The following is an 18,951-nucleotide window of genomic DNA, read 5'->3' as shown; positions in this document are numbered from 1 at the left end:
TTGGATACTATGAGGAAATTTATTAACGTTTTTTTTTTGTTAAAAAAATGATCGGTTAAAGTATGAAATTAAACTAAATTCAATTATGAACATGAACAGGGCCATCTAATGACTTATGATTACTTACTTGTGATTACTTACTTGCGTTCAAATTAACTCATGAACACAATCACATTTAAAACCCGATTAGCGTATAAAAATCTCACAATACAATATATCAAAAGAAAACTTATACAAATTTTTACCAAAATAATTTCCTCATCTAGAGGAAAAGACTACGCGATATTGGAAACACATGTAATAGACGGATCGTATAGCGACCGGGCTATAAATGTTATCAAGCTCCAAAATCACGACTACATACGATCATGAAAACATTTATCTATAATTTTCTGAAAAAAATCTTTTCATCATTTTTCTCTATCACATTCTACTCGTTCTTTCATCTATTATTGTCATTAATATGAACATAATAATAAACAATTCTAGGAAGCAGAAGATATACATCGCTAGGAAATTCTAACAATGAACAAATTGTAAAAATAGATAAAATGATTAAAAAGCGAAGACATTTAACATGTTTAACAGTTAAAACAAACCTCTACGAAATGCCCAACATTTCTTAATTTGTATCATGTCAACTTTTTTAATAGTGTGATTCGTGATGAATTACAATAAAAACATAAATATATAGATATAAAAAATACCATTGATAAAGTATTCTGAAAGGTATCCCCATATATACATGTTAGCAACAGTAACAAAAAAAATCAAAGGACAATAAACGATTATTTAGGAAGATTATTTTTGATGGGGTTATACGCGCAAGTAAACACATTACCTCGTTGTCTTTCAGTCATCCTGATCATATCAAGAATTGTAGTCGTTGTCTATCTCTATCCAACTGGCTAATATTTTGTTTCATATTATAGTACACTTGTAGCCCATAGAGGGGGAAGGGTAAATCTTAAAACTGTCTATGCATCCGCGTCCAAAAGTAAGCCTCGATATAGAGGGTGTTAAAAGTGGTTGCTTTTTCAGCACCATTCGCGGAGGCTGAAAAAAAAACCAGCAAAACAAAATACTGTAAATTTGATCAAAATCGTATAAGAAATAACAAGTTATAGCATTTTAAAGATTTGCATTGTTTCGGCAGAACAGTTCTATGTCATCATGAATATTTAATGAGTTTATTTAAATGTTTTCCTCCAAGGACTGAAAATTTGTTTGACAACTGATTTAATGCATTAGACATATCCATTGCTGCAACTTAATTCATACATTTATGAAAAAAAAAATGATTTCATGTAATAACATAAGAAAAAGGGAAGTGGGGATGGAACATCTTCCACCTAATGAATATTCATAACGACTTGCATATAACTGTTTTCACAAATATTGCTAAACTCTGAAATTCAATAATTTCGTTTTCATCAGATTTCGGACGAAATTTTACGCATTTTGCTTTGTGAATTTTACTCTTTTTAATTTAGATATAATTATTTCAAGCCCGGAGCACCCCATTAAATGTATGCCAATTTCACTCGTCACGGCATTTTGGTTGAAACTTTGGATGATTTAGGCTTAACTTCTAAGTTGTTGGATGCAAGTGTGACTATGTGGAGAGAGAGCCCCCACTGTGGGACTCGTTGTATGCATTGTGGGCAGCACGATTTTAGCGCTGTATGACTCGTGAGCTATGCAGATGGTGAGTGGCGCATACATTCGTAATTCCGACGCTTCGTAATTCCGAAGATTCGGTTATTCAGAAAGTTCGTATTTCCGAAGGTTCGTAATTCCGAAGGATCGTTAATACGAAAACCAAATAAGGTTCGTAATTCCGAAGGTTCGTTAGTCCGAAATCGAATTGAGGTTCGTAATTTCGAAGATTCGTTAATCCGAAAACAAAATAAGGTTCGTTACGAAATTACGAACGTTCGGAACATCGAACCTTATTTTGTTTTCGGATTAAAGCACCTTCGGAACAACGAACCTTATTTCTTTTTCGGATTAACGAACCTTCGGAACAACGAATGTTATTTTGTTTTCGGATTATCGAACCTTCGGAATAACGAACCGTCGGAATAACGCCACAAATGTTCGGATTAACGAACCCTTTTTCGTTTTCGGATTAACGAACATCGAGGTATAGGCAATTTACGTGGTTCGGAATTACGAACCTTCGGAATTACGAACCTTCGGAAATACGAAGTGTAACCGGTGAGTGGTGTAGGCCTATGCATTATTCGTAGTGTATCGTCATTGAAATACATCATTCGTATGGTGTTTGGCTCATCCGGTGTTTCTTTCATGGGCTGTATGGGTTGGTCCTCTAAAAGTAAGGGTCGCCAGTTGGAGACATCTATAGTCCACATCTAGGGAGCATAAAGGAGACGATTCGGAGAGCCACTTCCGATATTCGTGATGACATTCTTTGTCGATTTTTTGATTACCCTCTGTTTTATACTAGCGGGTGTTAGATTTGGCCTCTTGGCTAGACGTAGTGCTATAGCGCCTACAAGACAGTGATTAAAGGAGAATGATAAAAATAATTACAATATATAGGCCTATAATAATGTACGGCCGTTAGAGCGGGCGGTTGAAACTATGGTTCCTAGAGTGACGCAGGATCAATGCGACTACTAAAAATATCCCCTAAGGAAAACGGGTCACATTTGCGTCACTTAGGGCCTTTAGGGGACCATAATAGTTTCACGGCCAAGCCTCCTATCGAAAGCCGTATATATGTATATACTTTATACAACAGATGAGAAAGTGTTTTTGATTACATAACTATGAGGAATCCCAGTCTTCGAGTAAGAAATTATTAATAAAATGCGTGTATGCGCACTGTATCTCCTTAATCCCCGCCCATCAAGCCGTAAATAGTTTCTGGGTCGCATCTTACAAAGAGTTACGATTGATCCGATCAATCTTAAGTGTATGGAAATCAATTAATATCATAATTTTTCTTTAGGAAATTTGCTCAATGTTCATTGTAAATAAAGAGAAGCATACTGAATTTAAAAAAAAATAGTGAATGTATTAAAGGAAACCAAAACCCAAGAAGAGAAGCAATCTTATTAGAAAGAGTAAAATGAGAGGAACAATTAAAAAAAAAGATTAATAAAAATCGGTTATGAAATAAGCAAGTTATGGACGATTAAAAAGTCTTGTTGTACTTACTATGTGGATCGTCAAATTGGCAAACGTGCTTCAAAATGGCTGATTTTGTGGAAAACTCTCCATTTGTTTTGTACACATATTTTCAGATTTTTCCCTTTATTTTACATATTTCACATTATCTCCTCCTGACCTTGACATATATGGTGTGGATTATATTTTCCCATGACATATGTTGTGCTCAGAAGGAGGCAGGATGCAATTTGAAAGATAATGAGGAAAATCTGAAAATTTGTGTACTACAAATGGAGAGTTGTCCACAAAATCAGCCATTTTGAAGCACGTTTGCCAATTTGATGATGCCCATAGAAAGTAAAACAAGAGTTTTCAAACTCCCCATAACTTGCTTACTTCATAACCGATTTTGATGAAACTTTTTTAAAATTGTTCCTCTCATTTTACTCTTTCCAATAAAATTTCTTCTCTTCTTGGGTTTGGGGAGCGTTTCATGAAAGGACTTGTCGGACGTTTTATCCGACAAGTCCTGTTTTATCCGACAGTTACCATAGTAACACTGCCTCTCAGCCAATCAAAATCAAGGAAAGATGTCAGATCTGACAACTTGTCGGACAAAAATCTTGATGAAACGGTCCCCAGATCAATCACAAATCTTTGTCAGAAGGCAGGTCTCCGTCTTACAAAGAGTTGTGATGATACATTATTTTGAAAACACATCGGGCAAAGTTTAACATGCAGTTTAGACGTTGGTGGTGTTGCTGACTTTCCATATAGTTGTGGGTGATTTTTGATCAATCTCAACTATTTGTTTGAAAGACGATGCAGACCCATAAAAACTCACCTGTAACATGAGGTGTAGCCATGGATGTACCGCTGATCGTCTTGGTTTCCTCTGTTCCTCCTATCCACGCGCTTGGTATATCAACACCAGGGCCATACACATCAACACACGTACCATAGTTGGAGAAAGAAGCCTCCTCGTCGTTGATGTCTGTTGCTCCAACGGTTATAGCCTTCATACAAAAAATTCCACCAAAACGAATAAAAAATACACATTGTATTTATGAAAATGGGCGTCGCTCCAAACTTCAGCTTCTCTCTTTTTTTTTTTTTTTTTTTTTTTTTTTTTGGGGGGGGGGGGGGGACACCTCGTCGGCTTTCCAGCTACTCACATAATTGCCTTTTTTGTTTCAATCATACTCTAAACACGTTGACTCTTGGGGCAAAAAGTACATCCTTTATAAAACATTTCAGTCTTACAGTATATGTTTACACCGTCACAAATTTGACCCTAAACACGTAGCTTTCCTAGCGAAAATAGATACCCCTTTTTCATTATTTCAGTGTTTTTGACACCCTCATTACGTTTCGTACGTAACGTGCCCTATCTTGAAAAAGACATCCTTTTTACGTGTTTTCTGGTCGCGCATGGTATCCACCACTGATCTCCCCACTTAGTGGAGAGATCAGTGGTATCCACTCGCCAATGTTAGTGCCCCCCCCCCGGGATCGGACGACATGATTGTATGTGCCGATTAAGTCTCTAAGATCCAATATATCAAGGCCAGGCAGAGAGTCTATTAATTCTAGATTGCTTTAATATTTGACGTCATATGACAACTAGATAGATCCTTATCATTTGATTGGGTGATTGATGATTATTCAGTCCATTTTAAAATGACGTCATTAACCGTGCAATATTATTTTGGATCGCACGGTTATTCTAATACGATTTCCATACGATTTTGTCCATTGCACGCGCGCACCGCTGCAGGCACTGAGTTTGCAGCGCCAAGGTTGTATGTACGTAACAAATAAACCAACTACCTGTAAAAGTAGAAATTTTCGCGGTGTGGAAATTTTCGCGGATTTCGCGGCAAGATCGGCGAGCGCGAATTTAAAAACACGCTAATTTATGAGCATCTATGGGATTTTGATGCAAGTTTTGTACAGAGTTTCAATTGTGTGTATCGTTTTGGCAAAGAGGTTGCACAATTCGACCTATAGAGGGCGATATTTAAGCAAGCAAGCTTGAGCTCCAAAATCATGTGCATCGCCAAAATTTGTTCAAAGCAATGAGATCATTTTTTAACAGTCGCAGATCGGTATTCAAATCATGATTTTTGTAGTAATATAAATTGCTTTTGCCGTTTGGTGAGTGTTTAGATCTGTTAAGTTTTTAAGATGTTGGGTCGATCACCCAAGTTTGTTGATTGATAACATGCACTTTGAATAGCCGTAACCCCCCCCCCGGTCTTTACCCGGTGCTCGACCATCATACCAGGCCAGCAGCGCCTCTGTTTTGCCTTCCCCGATGTCTGCCCCGCAAAGAAAAGTTGTGCTAAATGTCACAAAAGCTCATGATTGGATTAAAACAATGCCGAATTACGCCGCTGTAGAGCTAAATATCTGTTTAGAAAATACAATTTTGTCGCTGAAATGTTAATTAAAACCATTCACAGATGGGAAAGAAAGTGACTTTGTGATTATGGAGTGTGCAGCGCGAATTCAAGAACCCGCGAATATGTTTTGAAGCCGCCAAGCGCGAAAAATTAATCCCGCGAAATTAACAGCGTTTATGAATGTTCTTTTCATTTGTGCAATGGACAAAATACTTGATTTGGTGAAAGATGATATAAAAAAATCCATTCAACTCGGCTACGCCTCGTTGAATGGATCGTTTCATCTTTCACCTCATGAAGTATTCTGTCCATTGCACTCATAAACATTCATCATTTGTATATCATACACCTACAGAGATCCTGTCATTTGATTGGTTGTTTGAAATCGGCCATTCATAGTCCATTTTACAATGACGTCATCAACCGTGCAATTTTGGATCCATACGATTTTGTCCATTGCACGCGCGCACCGCTGCAGGCACTTAAGTCTTTGAGCAAGGAACGTAGACGGCAGCAACACTTAGTAATTAAGTTGAGCAAAGCCATTTTAAAGTATTTTTCGATTGACAAGATTGGCCTATATATTCAGGTTTTTCTGCGAGGGAGCGTAGCGAGTGAGCGGTTTGGGAAAAATTCAAATCTGAAGATGTTAAAACTCGTTTTGGATCAATTATGGCGCTGTTATTATTACTGTCAAAAAAGCATCCTTGTGAGATGTTGTGAGCTCGAATCGCGAGCTCAATCTTTTGGACATTTCATGTAATAAGACATGAAAATTAAACGTCATAGCAGTTTGTGTAATTATGAAATAGATGTGTGTATATAGCCAAGGAATTAATGCGAGCGAAAGCTGAAATTTTTAACATACCGACCAGAAAAGGAATTTTTTTAGGGATTGCATTTAGTGACTCATGAATAGAATATTATATTTCACCAATCGAATAATGCGAGCGCGAAGCACGAGCCGAAAATTTGTGATATTCCATCCTTAAAACTGAACATTCTAAGCAGCTTTTTTTTGTAGGGGGGGGGTGTTTTTTTTTACCACGAACAAAATTAAGTACTTTAACGAACAAAAAAAAAATGACGAGCGAGCCAAAATGTTTGTGATTTAACGTAAAAAAGTATTATTTTTCCTTTTGAAAAAAAAAAGGCATTTTTCCTTTGGGGAATTTTTTGATGGCAAGTGCCTCGCTGCCCATCCCCCCGGTTCCGCCGCCCATGTTGGACGTTTATATCACACCAATATGTCCTAATGCTTTGCTATTAAAAAGACAACAATCCGATCAACCCTATTTAGCCCGGGCAATTTGCCACTCCCCTCTTAGAATTCGGTTGCTAAATGCATGGGACCTACTATCAGATAGAACTCACCTCACTAACTCGAGCAGGTGAATAACCGCATGCATTGGCCGCGGAGTTTCCGGCGGCTACCACGGTGGTGACGCCAGACGCGATCATTCCTCTCACTGCGTCATCCACTGCGGTATTAGCTCCACCTCCAAGGGACATTGATGCCAGTGCTGGGCTGTTTCCATTTTGTGCTACATAATCACATGCTGAAAAATATGAAACATAAAAACCGAGTACGAGCACAGTCCTTCCATATCGTTACGTTATAATGAAAACATACACGGCCGCGGAAGGTTTTTTGAAGTGTGAGGCTTACCATAAATCATGGAAAATCACAATCAGACAATCAGATAGTTTTTTTTTTGGAAACGTTTATTGCCGGTGCCGGTTCCATGGTCCTGACATAGGCCTACTTAAACTATAAAACTTGTGGAAAACACTAGCTGTATCACTGAGACGAGTTAAAAATATTTTTGACAGACGTATACACATTTCATCATTTTTTCTCTGTATTTATCATTTATACCCCTTTCATAAACCCATCCTCGAATTATCCGCCTAAGAGTAATGCGGATAATTCAATAAAAATTGCATTCACAAACTCCGAAAATAATCCGCACTATTTTTTACGAGCGCCCGACCTGAAAAAGGCGGATAATATTGTCATGGCAACTGCACACACCGCCTCCGATGCGGTTGTGTTGGAAAAAGGGTGACCTTGTGACCGCACCATGGCAATTATCCGCATTACTTTGGAAATGCGTTCTTATACCCCTTTCATAAACCCAATTATGCGGCTAATAGCAGCATAATTTGGTCGTAAAATCGGAGAGGACCAGAGTTATCCGCATTATTTTGATGCTGCAATTATCTGCATAATAGCGGCATCGGGACCAGATTTTGACTTTATGAACGCATTTCCAAATGATGCGGATAATTGCCATGGTGCGGTCACAAGGTCACCCTTTTCCAACACAACCGCATCGGAGGGGGCGTGTCCAGTTGTCATGACGATTATCCGCCTTTTTCAGGACGGGCGCTCGTAAAAATAGTGCGGATTATTCAGAGTTTGTGAACGCAATTTTTATTGAATTATCCGCATTACTCTTAGGCGGCTAATTGGAGGATGGGTTTATGAAAGGGGTATTAAAGTCAAAATCTGGTCCCGATGCCGCTACTATGCGGATAATTGCAGCATCGAAATAATGCGGATAACTCTGGTCCCGCTCCGATTTTACGACCAAATTATGCGGCTATTATCCGCATAATTGGGTTTATGAAAGGGGTATAATAATAATTGCGTACAAATTACCTGATACGATTCCACTCCATGACCCGGAACCACCGCAGTCAAGCGTTCTCAACCCAAACAGTTTAACATTTTGTGCTACTCCGTATAGACTAGCTCCAACTGTCCCAGCACAGTGGGTTCCATGACCATTACAGTCTATTCCCTAGAAAAGCAACAGTAAAACATGGTAAAGTGCCATTATGTTCTGTAAAAAGACATTCGATTATAAAAAATAAAAAAAATCATGAATATCACAATAGATGCAATCTTTCATCTCGTTACTGTTTCTATATATCCGATCCGGGATCACGGGGGGGGGGGGGGGGTGGAATGATAACAAATATAGAGCTGAAAATTCTTCTCTTTTTTTGGGGGGGGGGGGCACCCCAACATTAAAGGGATACTGTATTTATACGCGGGATACATTAAATGAATACATAATACTATCACTTGTGGTGATGACAGTTTAGGCTTATCACAATTTTTTTCGATGGCTATTGTAAATAGTTTTGTTGTGTTAAAAAGACTATTGAATTACAGTTGGACTGACCATGTATATCAATATGCGAGCGAGCAAAGCAAGAGCAAATTTTCAGTGGTTGACTGAATGACGTACAAAATGTCAAGAGACGGTTATTATGGAAGATAAACTAAATTGGGCAATGTTAATTCCACCCATAGTAGTATCAATCATTAGAATAGGTTCAGCCATCATAACGCCTATTCTGGCATTACAGGTACGCTCCCCACTTGGGGTCTCCAAGGCAGAAAAAGCACGCGAAAAGCCCTCGAAAGGGGGGTTCAGAAATTTTGGCAGACCTTCGATAGGGGGGTGCGTTCAAAGGGAGGGAACGAGCATAGGCGTACCCTAAATAACACTGAGGGGGGGGGGGAGGTTAAGATCCCTCCCCATCAAACAGCTGATGCTGAATGTTGCGTTGTAATGGCGCCCCTTCCAAATCTGGTGCTCGGGGTAGCGTTTACGATCTCACCCCTTCGCTTCCAACTTCTGATCCTAGCTTCCTTGGTTCATAATTCATTCTTTAAATCTACCAACGGCTTTTGCTTTTCCTTTTTTTCGCTGTTCCCCTGTTCCCCCTCATTTTGTTTCAATATCGAGTTGGTCTGCAATTTACATCGCAAACCTATGAAAAAAAAACACTTAAGCGAAATTTGGACTGATCATATTAAGAACTCTGAAAAAGGCCGAAAATTCCGGCCTCTCACGCAACATAATTTTGGTAATTAGAGATAATATTTTGAAAAAATGAGAATTTATATGTTTAATGTAGTATTTGATAAAGCTATATTATTTTAAATTCGTGCAACTTACAAAAGGCCTGCCGTCTTCGATGGAATCAAAGACAGGAGTTGCTCGACCTCCAAAGTACAAACTTTCTGGATAGATGCCTGTATCGATGACATACACGTTCACACCCGACCCATCACCTGTAAAGAAATTAAAAACACGACGGATGCAGGGGCGGATCTAGCTTTTTCCAAGGAGGGGGTTTGACCGAGGAATTTGACAAATAAAAGAAAAGGGTTCGCCATAAAAATAATTAATATTTGCCTGGTAATTTGGGATTGGCTCCAAAATGGAGGTCATTACTTGGCAGCCCAAGGGGGGGGGGGTAGACCCCCTAACCCCCCCCGTAGATCCGCTCCAGATAGAATGATACTATATCACAATCCAAATTGGTACATTGAGTACCATATTAACCCTTTTTACTCTCGTTTCACCCCCAAATCTTACTGTGACGTGTTCCATAATTACACAATTACTTGCTAGTATCATCCTCACAATAAAGGAAACTCCATCCTACATCATGTAGGGGAAGGCGGGGTAAGTTGTGACACTATTTGCATTTTGCAAGATAGAATAAGTACCTTGCCTTTAAATTTGATTCTTGGGAAATATTTTTCACCTATATATAACTTTCTACCCCCACATTGAAAGTCATCGTGACCTTTGAAACATACGATGTCAAATGGCTCAACTTGCCCCATCTGTGGGGTAAGTTGTGCCACCGTCTGGGGTAAGTTGAGCCACAAATACTATGTACAAAATGTATGCGGGAAAAACCAGGATGTCAATTTTTCACTTGCTAATTCTCTATAATTACTAACATCTTCTAAAAGTAAAAGAACTGTCATGTGAATTTGCTCCTTTCTGCCTGAATATCAATGGCTTTTTACGTTTTTCTTTTTTTTAAATTATACATCACCATAACAATTACCATGGCTCAACTTGCCCCATGTTGATTTGGCTTAAATTACCCCAGTCCGAACGGATTGCGATATTTTCACATCCACACATTTCTTATGCATTCATCATGTAAAAAACTATGACAAGAATGAGAATCCATACCTGGACTAACAATATTGTTCTTATTTCTATAATATATGTAAAGACGTGTGTGGGTTAAAAGCACTTATCTATTTCACACCTTTTTTTTACATTTTTGGCTGAAATTTGTATTTTTCCTTCTAAAAAAGTACCTTTTGTTTCAAAGTTGAAAGCAAAGTGGTGGGGTTAAAGGTTATGCAATGGGTCATCAATACATGACACCACCACAATGTCTGACTCATTCATTATTAGCCTGCGGCTGGTGGCTCAACTTGCCCCTATGCTCAACTTACCCCGCCTTCCCCTACATAAAAAAATGATTTGGGGACAAGAGCGACCGTCCCCTGTGAAATCTCAAGTCGTGAAAAAAGGGAAACGAGAAGGAAAATGGGCGAAGAGGATAAACAAAGAAAAGGGATATTTGGGGGGTCATTTAATTGTAAATACTCCTATTTTATTCAACTGTGATAAACGGTCGTCACCTTCAACATGGACAAATAGGCCCCCTCGATAATAGCATGGACCTATTACGAATAGGTCCATGATAATAGCGAGTATTCACAACACTACTCGGACACTTTCTGAAACGTTGAGCATCTATTGAAAACACTTGTCTAATCATAATGAACAGCTAAGAGGTCACTGTCGAAAATAAGCCAGTTCGTAGTTCCACTGCGCATGATCAGAGGAAGGTCATTGGTACTAAAGTGACATGGTGGTTTAAGATAAGCGCCAACTTTGATGCTTGATTATTAATATATTCTTTTGAATTGTTTTTCCATTTACATCCACAAAATATAACAATGTATCCACGAACGACTGGTATTTCATAGATTACCAAATTGTGCTGAAATAATATGCTTTTAAAGTAGAAATGCAACAAATCAGGTTATCTTTTTTGTTAACAATTGAGTGTTCATTGGTGTGCTATTCTAGTCACCTGGCCGATTCAATTTCTTCATCCTGCTATGTAAGGCAAGCTTACGTAATATCTTGCTTTGAAATCTGCCTATCATAATGAAAGGAATCAAAGGTCATTTGACCAAAATTGTCCATTAAATAACTACGAACTGGTCTAATGGTGGACCGGGACAACTAATCGTCCGAAGATTCGGAGCTGACGAAGAACAGGAGCGTTTCATGAAAGGATTTTATCCGAAAAGTCCTGTTTTATCCGATAATTACCATAGCAACAGTACCTCTCAGCCAATCAGAATCGGGGAAAGTTGTCAGATCTGACAACTCGTCGTACATAAATGTTCCCCTGATGTCGTTTGTCCAGGGTCCAGGAAAACGATTTTCGACAAAGGTTGCTTTGTTATGAAGGTCTTTTGACGAAAGATTATCTCAACGTTCCAGAAAGCGTCCGAGTCGTAGTTGCGAAAATTCCCTATAGACCAGTTCGTAGTTACTTCATGGATGAATTTTGGTCAAATGACCTTTCATTTCTTTCATTATGATAGGCAGATTTCAAAGCAAGATATTACATAAGCTTGCCTTACATGGCAGGATGAAGAAATTTAATAGAGCAGGTGACTAGAATAGCACACCGATGAACACTTTATGAAGGTATTTGTTGAATTCCTACTTTGAATGCATATCATAGCATGTTGCACAATGTACTTGGCAAACAGTGAAATACAAGTCGTTCGTGGACGCATTGTTGTTTTTTGTGGATGTAAATGAATACCACTGTTCAAAAGAATATATGAATAATCAAGACATCAAAGTTGGTGCTTATCTCATTAGATTTTATACCATCCATGTTACTTTAAGTACAAATGACCTTCCTCTGATCATGCGTATAGAATCTTTTGATCATGCGCAGAAAGGAACTACGAACTGGCTTATTATCATGACGTTGCCCGTGTATGAGCTGGTTTCCACGCATGCTGTTCGAAGCACTACATTGATACAACTATTAAATCCCCATTCCATTCTTTTGAATCCAAATTAATAATAACCAGGTTATCTTTTTTGTAACAAATACCTCTAACGTCATAATCTCCCAACAGTGGTAATTCCCTTTGGTCGATACGATCAAGTCCCCATGATGCAACAGCCATGGCATGGGCCATACCATCTTGAGTTATATATTTTATCTCTTCTCGGGCGAGCAGCTGAAAATGAAATAAAGGATATTCTGTCAGTGAGAAATAGATGCCTCATCTGTCATGTTCGGTTAAATTTAAGAATAATTAATTTGAATATAGGCGTGCTTTGGTGAATACTTGAGCAGGTATTTGTCATGCTTATTAATGCAATGAAAATATATTCTTCAGCTTTTGTTTGGCTCTGAAGTAATATTAAATCATGGTTACTCAATATTAGTTTGCTACCAGACCAGGAGAGAAAATCCAATTGCACTCTCCATTCCATCCTGAGAAGAGGCTAGGGGCACATAATACATGTAGGCTTATAGTCTGCCAATTGCAGAGATATTTAGTTCGGGGGAGGATCCAGATTTTCCAGGGGGGGGGGCACATTTTTCTGATAAATATTTGACTAGCAAAAAAAGCTTCCATCTAAAATTGAATTCATTTGGTCAGCGAGAAATTTGACAAGAAAAAAAAAGGAAAGGCCCTCGCTCTCACTTTCAAGGGGGGGGGGGCACACTTGGGTAAAAAGGGCAAATTTACATTGCAAATTTTGAGTATGGCTCTGATTTAGATTATCCTTTTCCAGTATTTACCTTCTGAAGAGCTTTATCGGTGAGTTTGGCTGAAAAGCCTTTTATGGCTGTCTTGTAGGTGTGTTTGATAGACACATTGCTGAAAGTCCCGGAATTGTCTTCCATCAGAAGCTTCGTGATCACTTCTGCCTCATATCCGGGCTGAAAAAAAATCATATTGGTGTGCATTTTGAGATCAACGAAACAATATTACTGATTACTGGAAAATATAGAATAAGTGATATCATTATTAGTAAATGATCCACACAATGGTTATGTATATTATGATAACGCCCTGTTAGACTATGCATGGAGATATTAGAGATGGACATTCAAAGCTATCATTTCTTTGATAGAACGAGATCGGCCGCCAAGTGATTATGTACATCCTAATGAGAACATATACCTGTACTGACCGCACAGAAACGTTGTTAGCGCTAACAGTGCACTAACAGAGGCCCTGTTACAACCGGTAATGTGACAGCGATGCCTAATGTTGCAACAATGCATTACTGAAATGAATGTTTTGACTTCACAATCCGAAAGATGTGACGGACTTACTGTTGGCGCTCTGTTAGGCTAACAACGTTTCTGTGCGGTCGGCACTGAAATCTTGCCGAACATAACGAAATTGATTTCGAATAATAAAATAACGATAGTTATATGATATAGCGCTTATTACATTCTGTTTCTCGGCGCTTTACATTGCAATTACGCCAGACATCGCATCCTTGCATGCCCGCACACAATATGTGCACTTTCACCACTCCCTGGTGAGCATTCCAACAAGAGTTCTAAGCAATAGCGTACCTAGGATTTTCCAAAAGGGGGTAAATTCGTCCGCCAAAAATTTGACAAGCAAAACAAAAAAAAAGGTCTTCAACCGCGTACAAAGGACATTTCGCACCAGAAAAAATGACAAGCAAAAAAAGTCTTCAAGCGCATGTAAAGAACATTTCGCACCAGAGTTCATAGGAGGCCACTTGTGGCTCGTCAGGGATCAGTGACTCGTCAGGGGGGGGCAGTCTGCCCCCCCCATAGCTATAGGTACGCTAGAGGTTCTAAGACTCAATAGCTCGACATACCACATAAGCTTTCACATCCTACCGGATACCTGGGTTGAGAGCGGCAAAGTGAGGATTTATACCGTTGCCAAGGGACGCCAGGCCGCGGTGGGATTCGACACACGACCCTCTGATCGCAAAGCGAGAGTACGAACCGCTACACCACGGCGCTCCCGCAAGTATTTAAGTATATAGGCTACTTAAGTATAGGCCTACTGACTACTTATTTCAAGCGAATTGAATACATCTTAATTTTCACAGGTAGGCCAAACAATTGATTTTTGGGGGTAATAAAGACTACTGAATACAAAATAAAGAATGCGCACACTGCTGCGAAGTTCCGTATTGATACTGGCCCGTATTCTAAAGTCGGGTTTAACTTAAACTCAGGCTTAAATTTGTGGTTTAAGTATGGATAGCCAATTGTTACATAAATCACAAACGGTAGAGATATAATATTTCACCTCATTTGGCTCTCAAATCATTCATAATTGTGTAGGAAGTATAAATAGATTATTGTCTTCACCATTGATGAATCGGGTAAGAGCACAGTAGATATAAGAAACATACAACTTAATAAAAATTTTGACACTTTTGGCTTCCCATAATTTTAGCACAGATTTAGACCACGGTCTAAGTTAAACCCGACTTCAGAATACGGGCCTATGGGTTTATCTCAATCATTCTGAATGTTTGTCGCCAAAGATACTTTCAGCTAAATACTTGCGGTTTATTATTCTATTCGAATACGGCTTATATATATATATTTTTTTAAAATAGAGTCCCTTTGCCATGTTTACTTTGTTTGAATACTTTGAGACATGGCTTTATCCAGTTTGGTATCATTTACCGTCAAAGTATTAATAATTCATTAAATTCTTGGCAACTTGTTGCGCGACTTTCCACTGTAAATTTTGCAGTTTTACATTCAACAGTTAGCCATAAAATTTGGGGACTTAAAGGATTTTTACCGTTAATGTGGGATTTCCGTAAATTTCTACGCTATGTACGCGAAGAAATTTGACCAAGAAATTACGATTTTCGTAAATAATCTTCTCACCACCAGTCAGTCGACAGGTCCACAAAAACCAGCTTCTTTTATCCAAGCGATATTCGAACTAGACTGAGGGGGGGGGGGGGGGGGTTAATGAGCTTGGTGCAGACGAAAACACTTCTTTATATTCGGCTATTGCTGCTGTAAATGTTGAACAAATTTTTTGTTTTTAGTATCTTTACACAGAAGAATCATTCTTTCAGGTCATGTATCTTGAGTTTTAAAAGATTTTGTAATAGAGGTAAAACCTTTGATCTAAAACATGATACAAAATAATTATTTCATGCAACAAAAGCAGCTGCTGTTTTACACTTAATTTCTGTTTGAGCTCAAATTATTTTTGAATTAAGACAAAGCTAAAAATCTAAGCTTTCATATGATATAGGTTTTATATGAAGAGGTATTTTAGATGGGTCAGCAGCCTGATTTTCATAGGCCGAGTACATTTAGCAGCTTAAAAACAAGAATACTACGCTCTGATTGATCATAGAGACCACACACCCACTCAGACCCCGGGCCAACATTCCATTGCTGTGGCATGTCCAAGGTAGCCTTTTGACAAGGCCTCGCGACTTTCCTCGTCAAGCAATGGCTGAGACGAGACTAGCGGCAGACGAAGATAATTGGCGACACCCGAGTGAGCGCGAGAGCGAGCGAAATCTAGTCTGCAGGCACAGACCCTGATTGACACTTTGATCAGCAAGCGTGTCTCTACGCAAAGACTAGTACATACAAAACTTGCGAGAGGGTCCTCAGTACACGAGGCATCGAGTAGGCTGCACATACAGACCCTTAACTCGAGTGAAGGGTTTGCACAGCAGACTAAGCGAAATCCTCGCACTCACGTCTTCTTCCGAGTCGCGGCACTCATGAGGCATCTTTTCAGGCCTCCACTTTTTGCTAATAGTCTTTTAATCAGTCAGTAGGTATGTGATATAAATATCACAACAGACACAGGGTTTCGTTTCAAGGCTATGCCCAAGGTCGCACTCACCATGTGGTAATCTCTTCAAATTACCCGCGGCTGTTGTTCTGAAACTCTATCCAGCCAATCAGAACTCTGGATTTCTTGCTACTCAGAATTTTCAAAAATCTCGTCTTGTATCTTGATGGGAAAAGCTGGCTGCCGACCCACTTAAAAAGGTGCCACATATCAAGAGTGACGTTGTAAAAAAGTAGAGTTTGAGCTTTCTGATGATGTTAATAGTATTTGTGCCAGAAACAAAGAGCTTTGTAAATTTTGCAATATAAAACAGAAGAAAATTCCGTTTGAGGCATCTTTTTAGGCCAAAAATGAACTTATTTATCAATATATTTTATTTAATAGAAATGACCAATATAAAAGAGTAACATTTACTCTTTCCTATGTTACAAAAATAATCAAGTTTACTTGGGGAAATGGTTAAATCTATATGGTTAAATATTATTCTTTAAGAAAGTCTCACAATTCACAAGATATTGCATGGAGATGAATTCAGCCAAGAAAGGACTTGGATAAATCTTGCAAGCTCGTTTGCGCATATACCTGCAGACTGACTGCCACTGAACCGAAATTCCAGTTCAGTGCTCTGAATGCCTAATAACGAATAAAAGCATCCTTTGATCATCGTCGAAAGCTATTCAACCATCATGTCTCGGTCCAGATCGCTTATTTAGGTAACTACAAAAAACTACGAAATCGCAAACCAATCTTGTATTGTTCTTCCAGCCTTTCAGCTCCATCGGACCAATCACTACCCACGTCATTCCCCTTTTATTGCGGGGGGGGGGGGGGGCATCTGGAACTCTTCCCGTAAATCCTATTTGTATATTCTGTAATTTCTAGATCAATTGTTTTCTTTTTGTTACCTTTATGAAAGCTACCGTTTCATTATTTTGTGGAATATCGCCATGAGACACTCGTGCAACCGGGGCGTCACAAATTTGGTCTCAAAATTTGTGCGAGACTTGAAAGTAAAAAGTCAGTGAGCGGCGAGGTCAAAATTTTGCGCAGCAGATATATCGCGAAAATTGTCGAGGGGGGGGGGGCATTATGCCCCCGGAGAATTAGGGTTAAGTCAAGAAGATAGACTTGTGACGGTGTAGAGAAACGGGGCCCCAGACCCTTCTCCCATGCAACATTATTTTATACTCTCTCATTTCTTTAAAACCCTGCACACCCCGCAACAAAACACATTTACATTACCCTACAACTTAAAATAATGTCAAAATATTAAGAAAATTTTATCCGGTTCTCGAATGTCGAGACACCTTGTTGGTATAAGCTTATCTTTCGTAAAATCAATCACTCCATAAATTGTGAACTTTCAAATGTGAATGATACTTCAGTCACTTTCTTAACACTAATCTAAATTTGATATTAACAGACGTTTTCTGAAGAACTGCGTCGATATTATTGCGTCTCCCAAGCAGCTTGTTTAGTCACTTAATTGGTTTTAAGACTTGAAACTCCAATGGAGCATACAGACCCCTTCATCATCGAATAATATTTATATATATTATTTATTTGTATATAAGTAGCACATCTTCTTAAATACTTATACACTGATTTGATTTGAAAAACAATTGCGCCTTCAACATGTTCAAACATTATCGTTTGGTGCCTGAAAAAGAGTTAAGACAAGCTCGGTTATGGCAGAAATTAGTCTAACTCACCTCCATCACAACTATGTAGTGATCTTTAATCGCCTCTTCCACCTTGTAGAATGTGGCATTTTTAGCCGTTGCTGCAACCACTAAGGCTGATAAAATCGTGAAAATGAACTGCATCGTGCTTCCCCACCGTTCCGACTGATTTAGACCAGAAGCGATACTAACCAAACCTTTCTGCTGGAGAATCCTGCAAGCATTTGGTGTTCAGCTCGATGAATGGCGTCACTCTTTCCAGTAAGTTTATTATAATGTCTTCCAAGACTTTGGCAAGAAAGACATCTGTGCATTGAAGCCCAGTAAAGGCTCAAAGAATTTTTTATGTATTGATTACAACAATCGATAACCCGATAGTTAGATAACGTCAGGATTCGTTATGGATGAGAGGATCTGTGAATAACATGTTTATCTACATAATATTACAATAGTCTGATCCCCTAACTCCAGCTTTACGTGATTAAGATGCCAATATGATCACTGGCCCGATTAAAGGATAACGTTGTCATGTCCTCTTCGTCAGAGCAATCGGACTTTTTTTTCGCATTTCCTTGGAGGAAACTCTCTAAACGCACCAATTCCTTTGAAAATACAAGTCAAATCACAATGGAGAGCTGAGAGGCTCTTGTCGAAAGTTGGTGGACCGGGACAGCATCGGAATCTCTTGACTCTGGACAACGACATATTTGCAATTGTTCGCCCGATGCAAATATTCGGATGATCTGCTGTGCCACTCCCAGTCTTTCGACAAAAGCCTCTCAGCTTTCCATTGTGATTTTAATTGAATTTTCAAAGGAATAGAGAGTTTTCCCCGTAGTAAAAGCGAAGTTATTCAAATACATCGATGTTCTAACCTAGTAACATGGTATCCCGTTAACTTGTTGGTGATATAAGGTGTTGTGGCTCAGTGGATAAGTCTCTGGACTTTGAATCACAAGGTCCGGGGTTCAAACCCTACCGTAGCACTCGCGTCCTTTGG

At 39.0% G+C, this 18,951-nt stretch overlaps 1 protein-coding gene across 1 annotated transcript; it reads right to left on the bottom strand.

Moving 5' to 3' along the window:
• LOC129253778 (aqualysin-1-like) lies at positions 1–18,721 on the bottom strand. Its single transcript, XM_064095434.1, has 8 exons — positions 17,982–18,721; positions 13,230–13,370; positions 12,528–12,657; positions 9,521–9,636; positions 8,209–8,350; positions 6,918–7,102; positions 3,983–4,154; positions 1–2,515 (listed from the first exon to the last, which is right to left on the bottom strand). Exons 1-8 carry the CDS (start codon positions 18,093–18,095, stop codon positions 2,376–2,378), a joined length of 1,140 nt encoding a protein of 379 aa, XP_063951504.1. The 5' UTR covers positions 18,096–18,721; the 3' UTR covers positions 1–2,375.
• Between the last annotated feature and the right edge of the window lie 230 nt (positions 18,722–18,951).

Source organism: Lytechinus pictus, chromosome 2 (assembly GCF_037042905.1).
Source record: "Lytechinus pictus isolate F3 Inbred chromosome 2, Lp3.0, whole genome shotgun sequence".
Classification (NCBI taxonomy): domain Eukaryota; kingdom Metazoa; phylum Echinodermata; class Echinoidea; order Temnopleuroida; family Toxopneustidae; genus Lytechinus; species Lytechinus pictus.
This window is presented reverse-complemented; position numbering and strand designations above follow the sequence as displayed.

Bases quoted from the DNA above. Each gene is read 5' to 3' on its own strand.
- LOC129253778 (XM_064095434.1), bottom strand. From the start codon at position 18,095: ATGCAGTTCATTTTCACGATTTTATCAGCCTTAGTGGTTGCAGCAACG. The intron at 8,351-9,520 runs GTAAGTTGCACG...TTGCTTTTCTAG, and splicing joins TCGAAGACGGCAGGCCTTTT to GGAATAGACTGTAATGGTCA. The intron at 4,155-6,917 runs GTGAGTTCTATC...TTTTGTATGAAG, and splicing joins CACCTGCTCGAGTTAGTGAG to GCTATAACCGTTGGAGCAAC.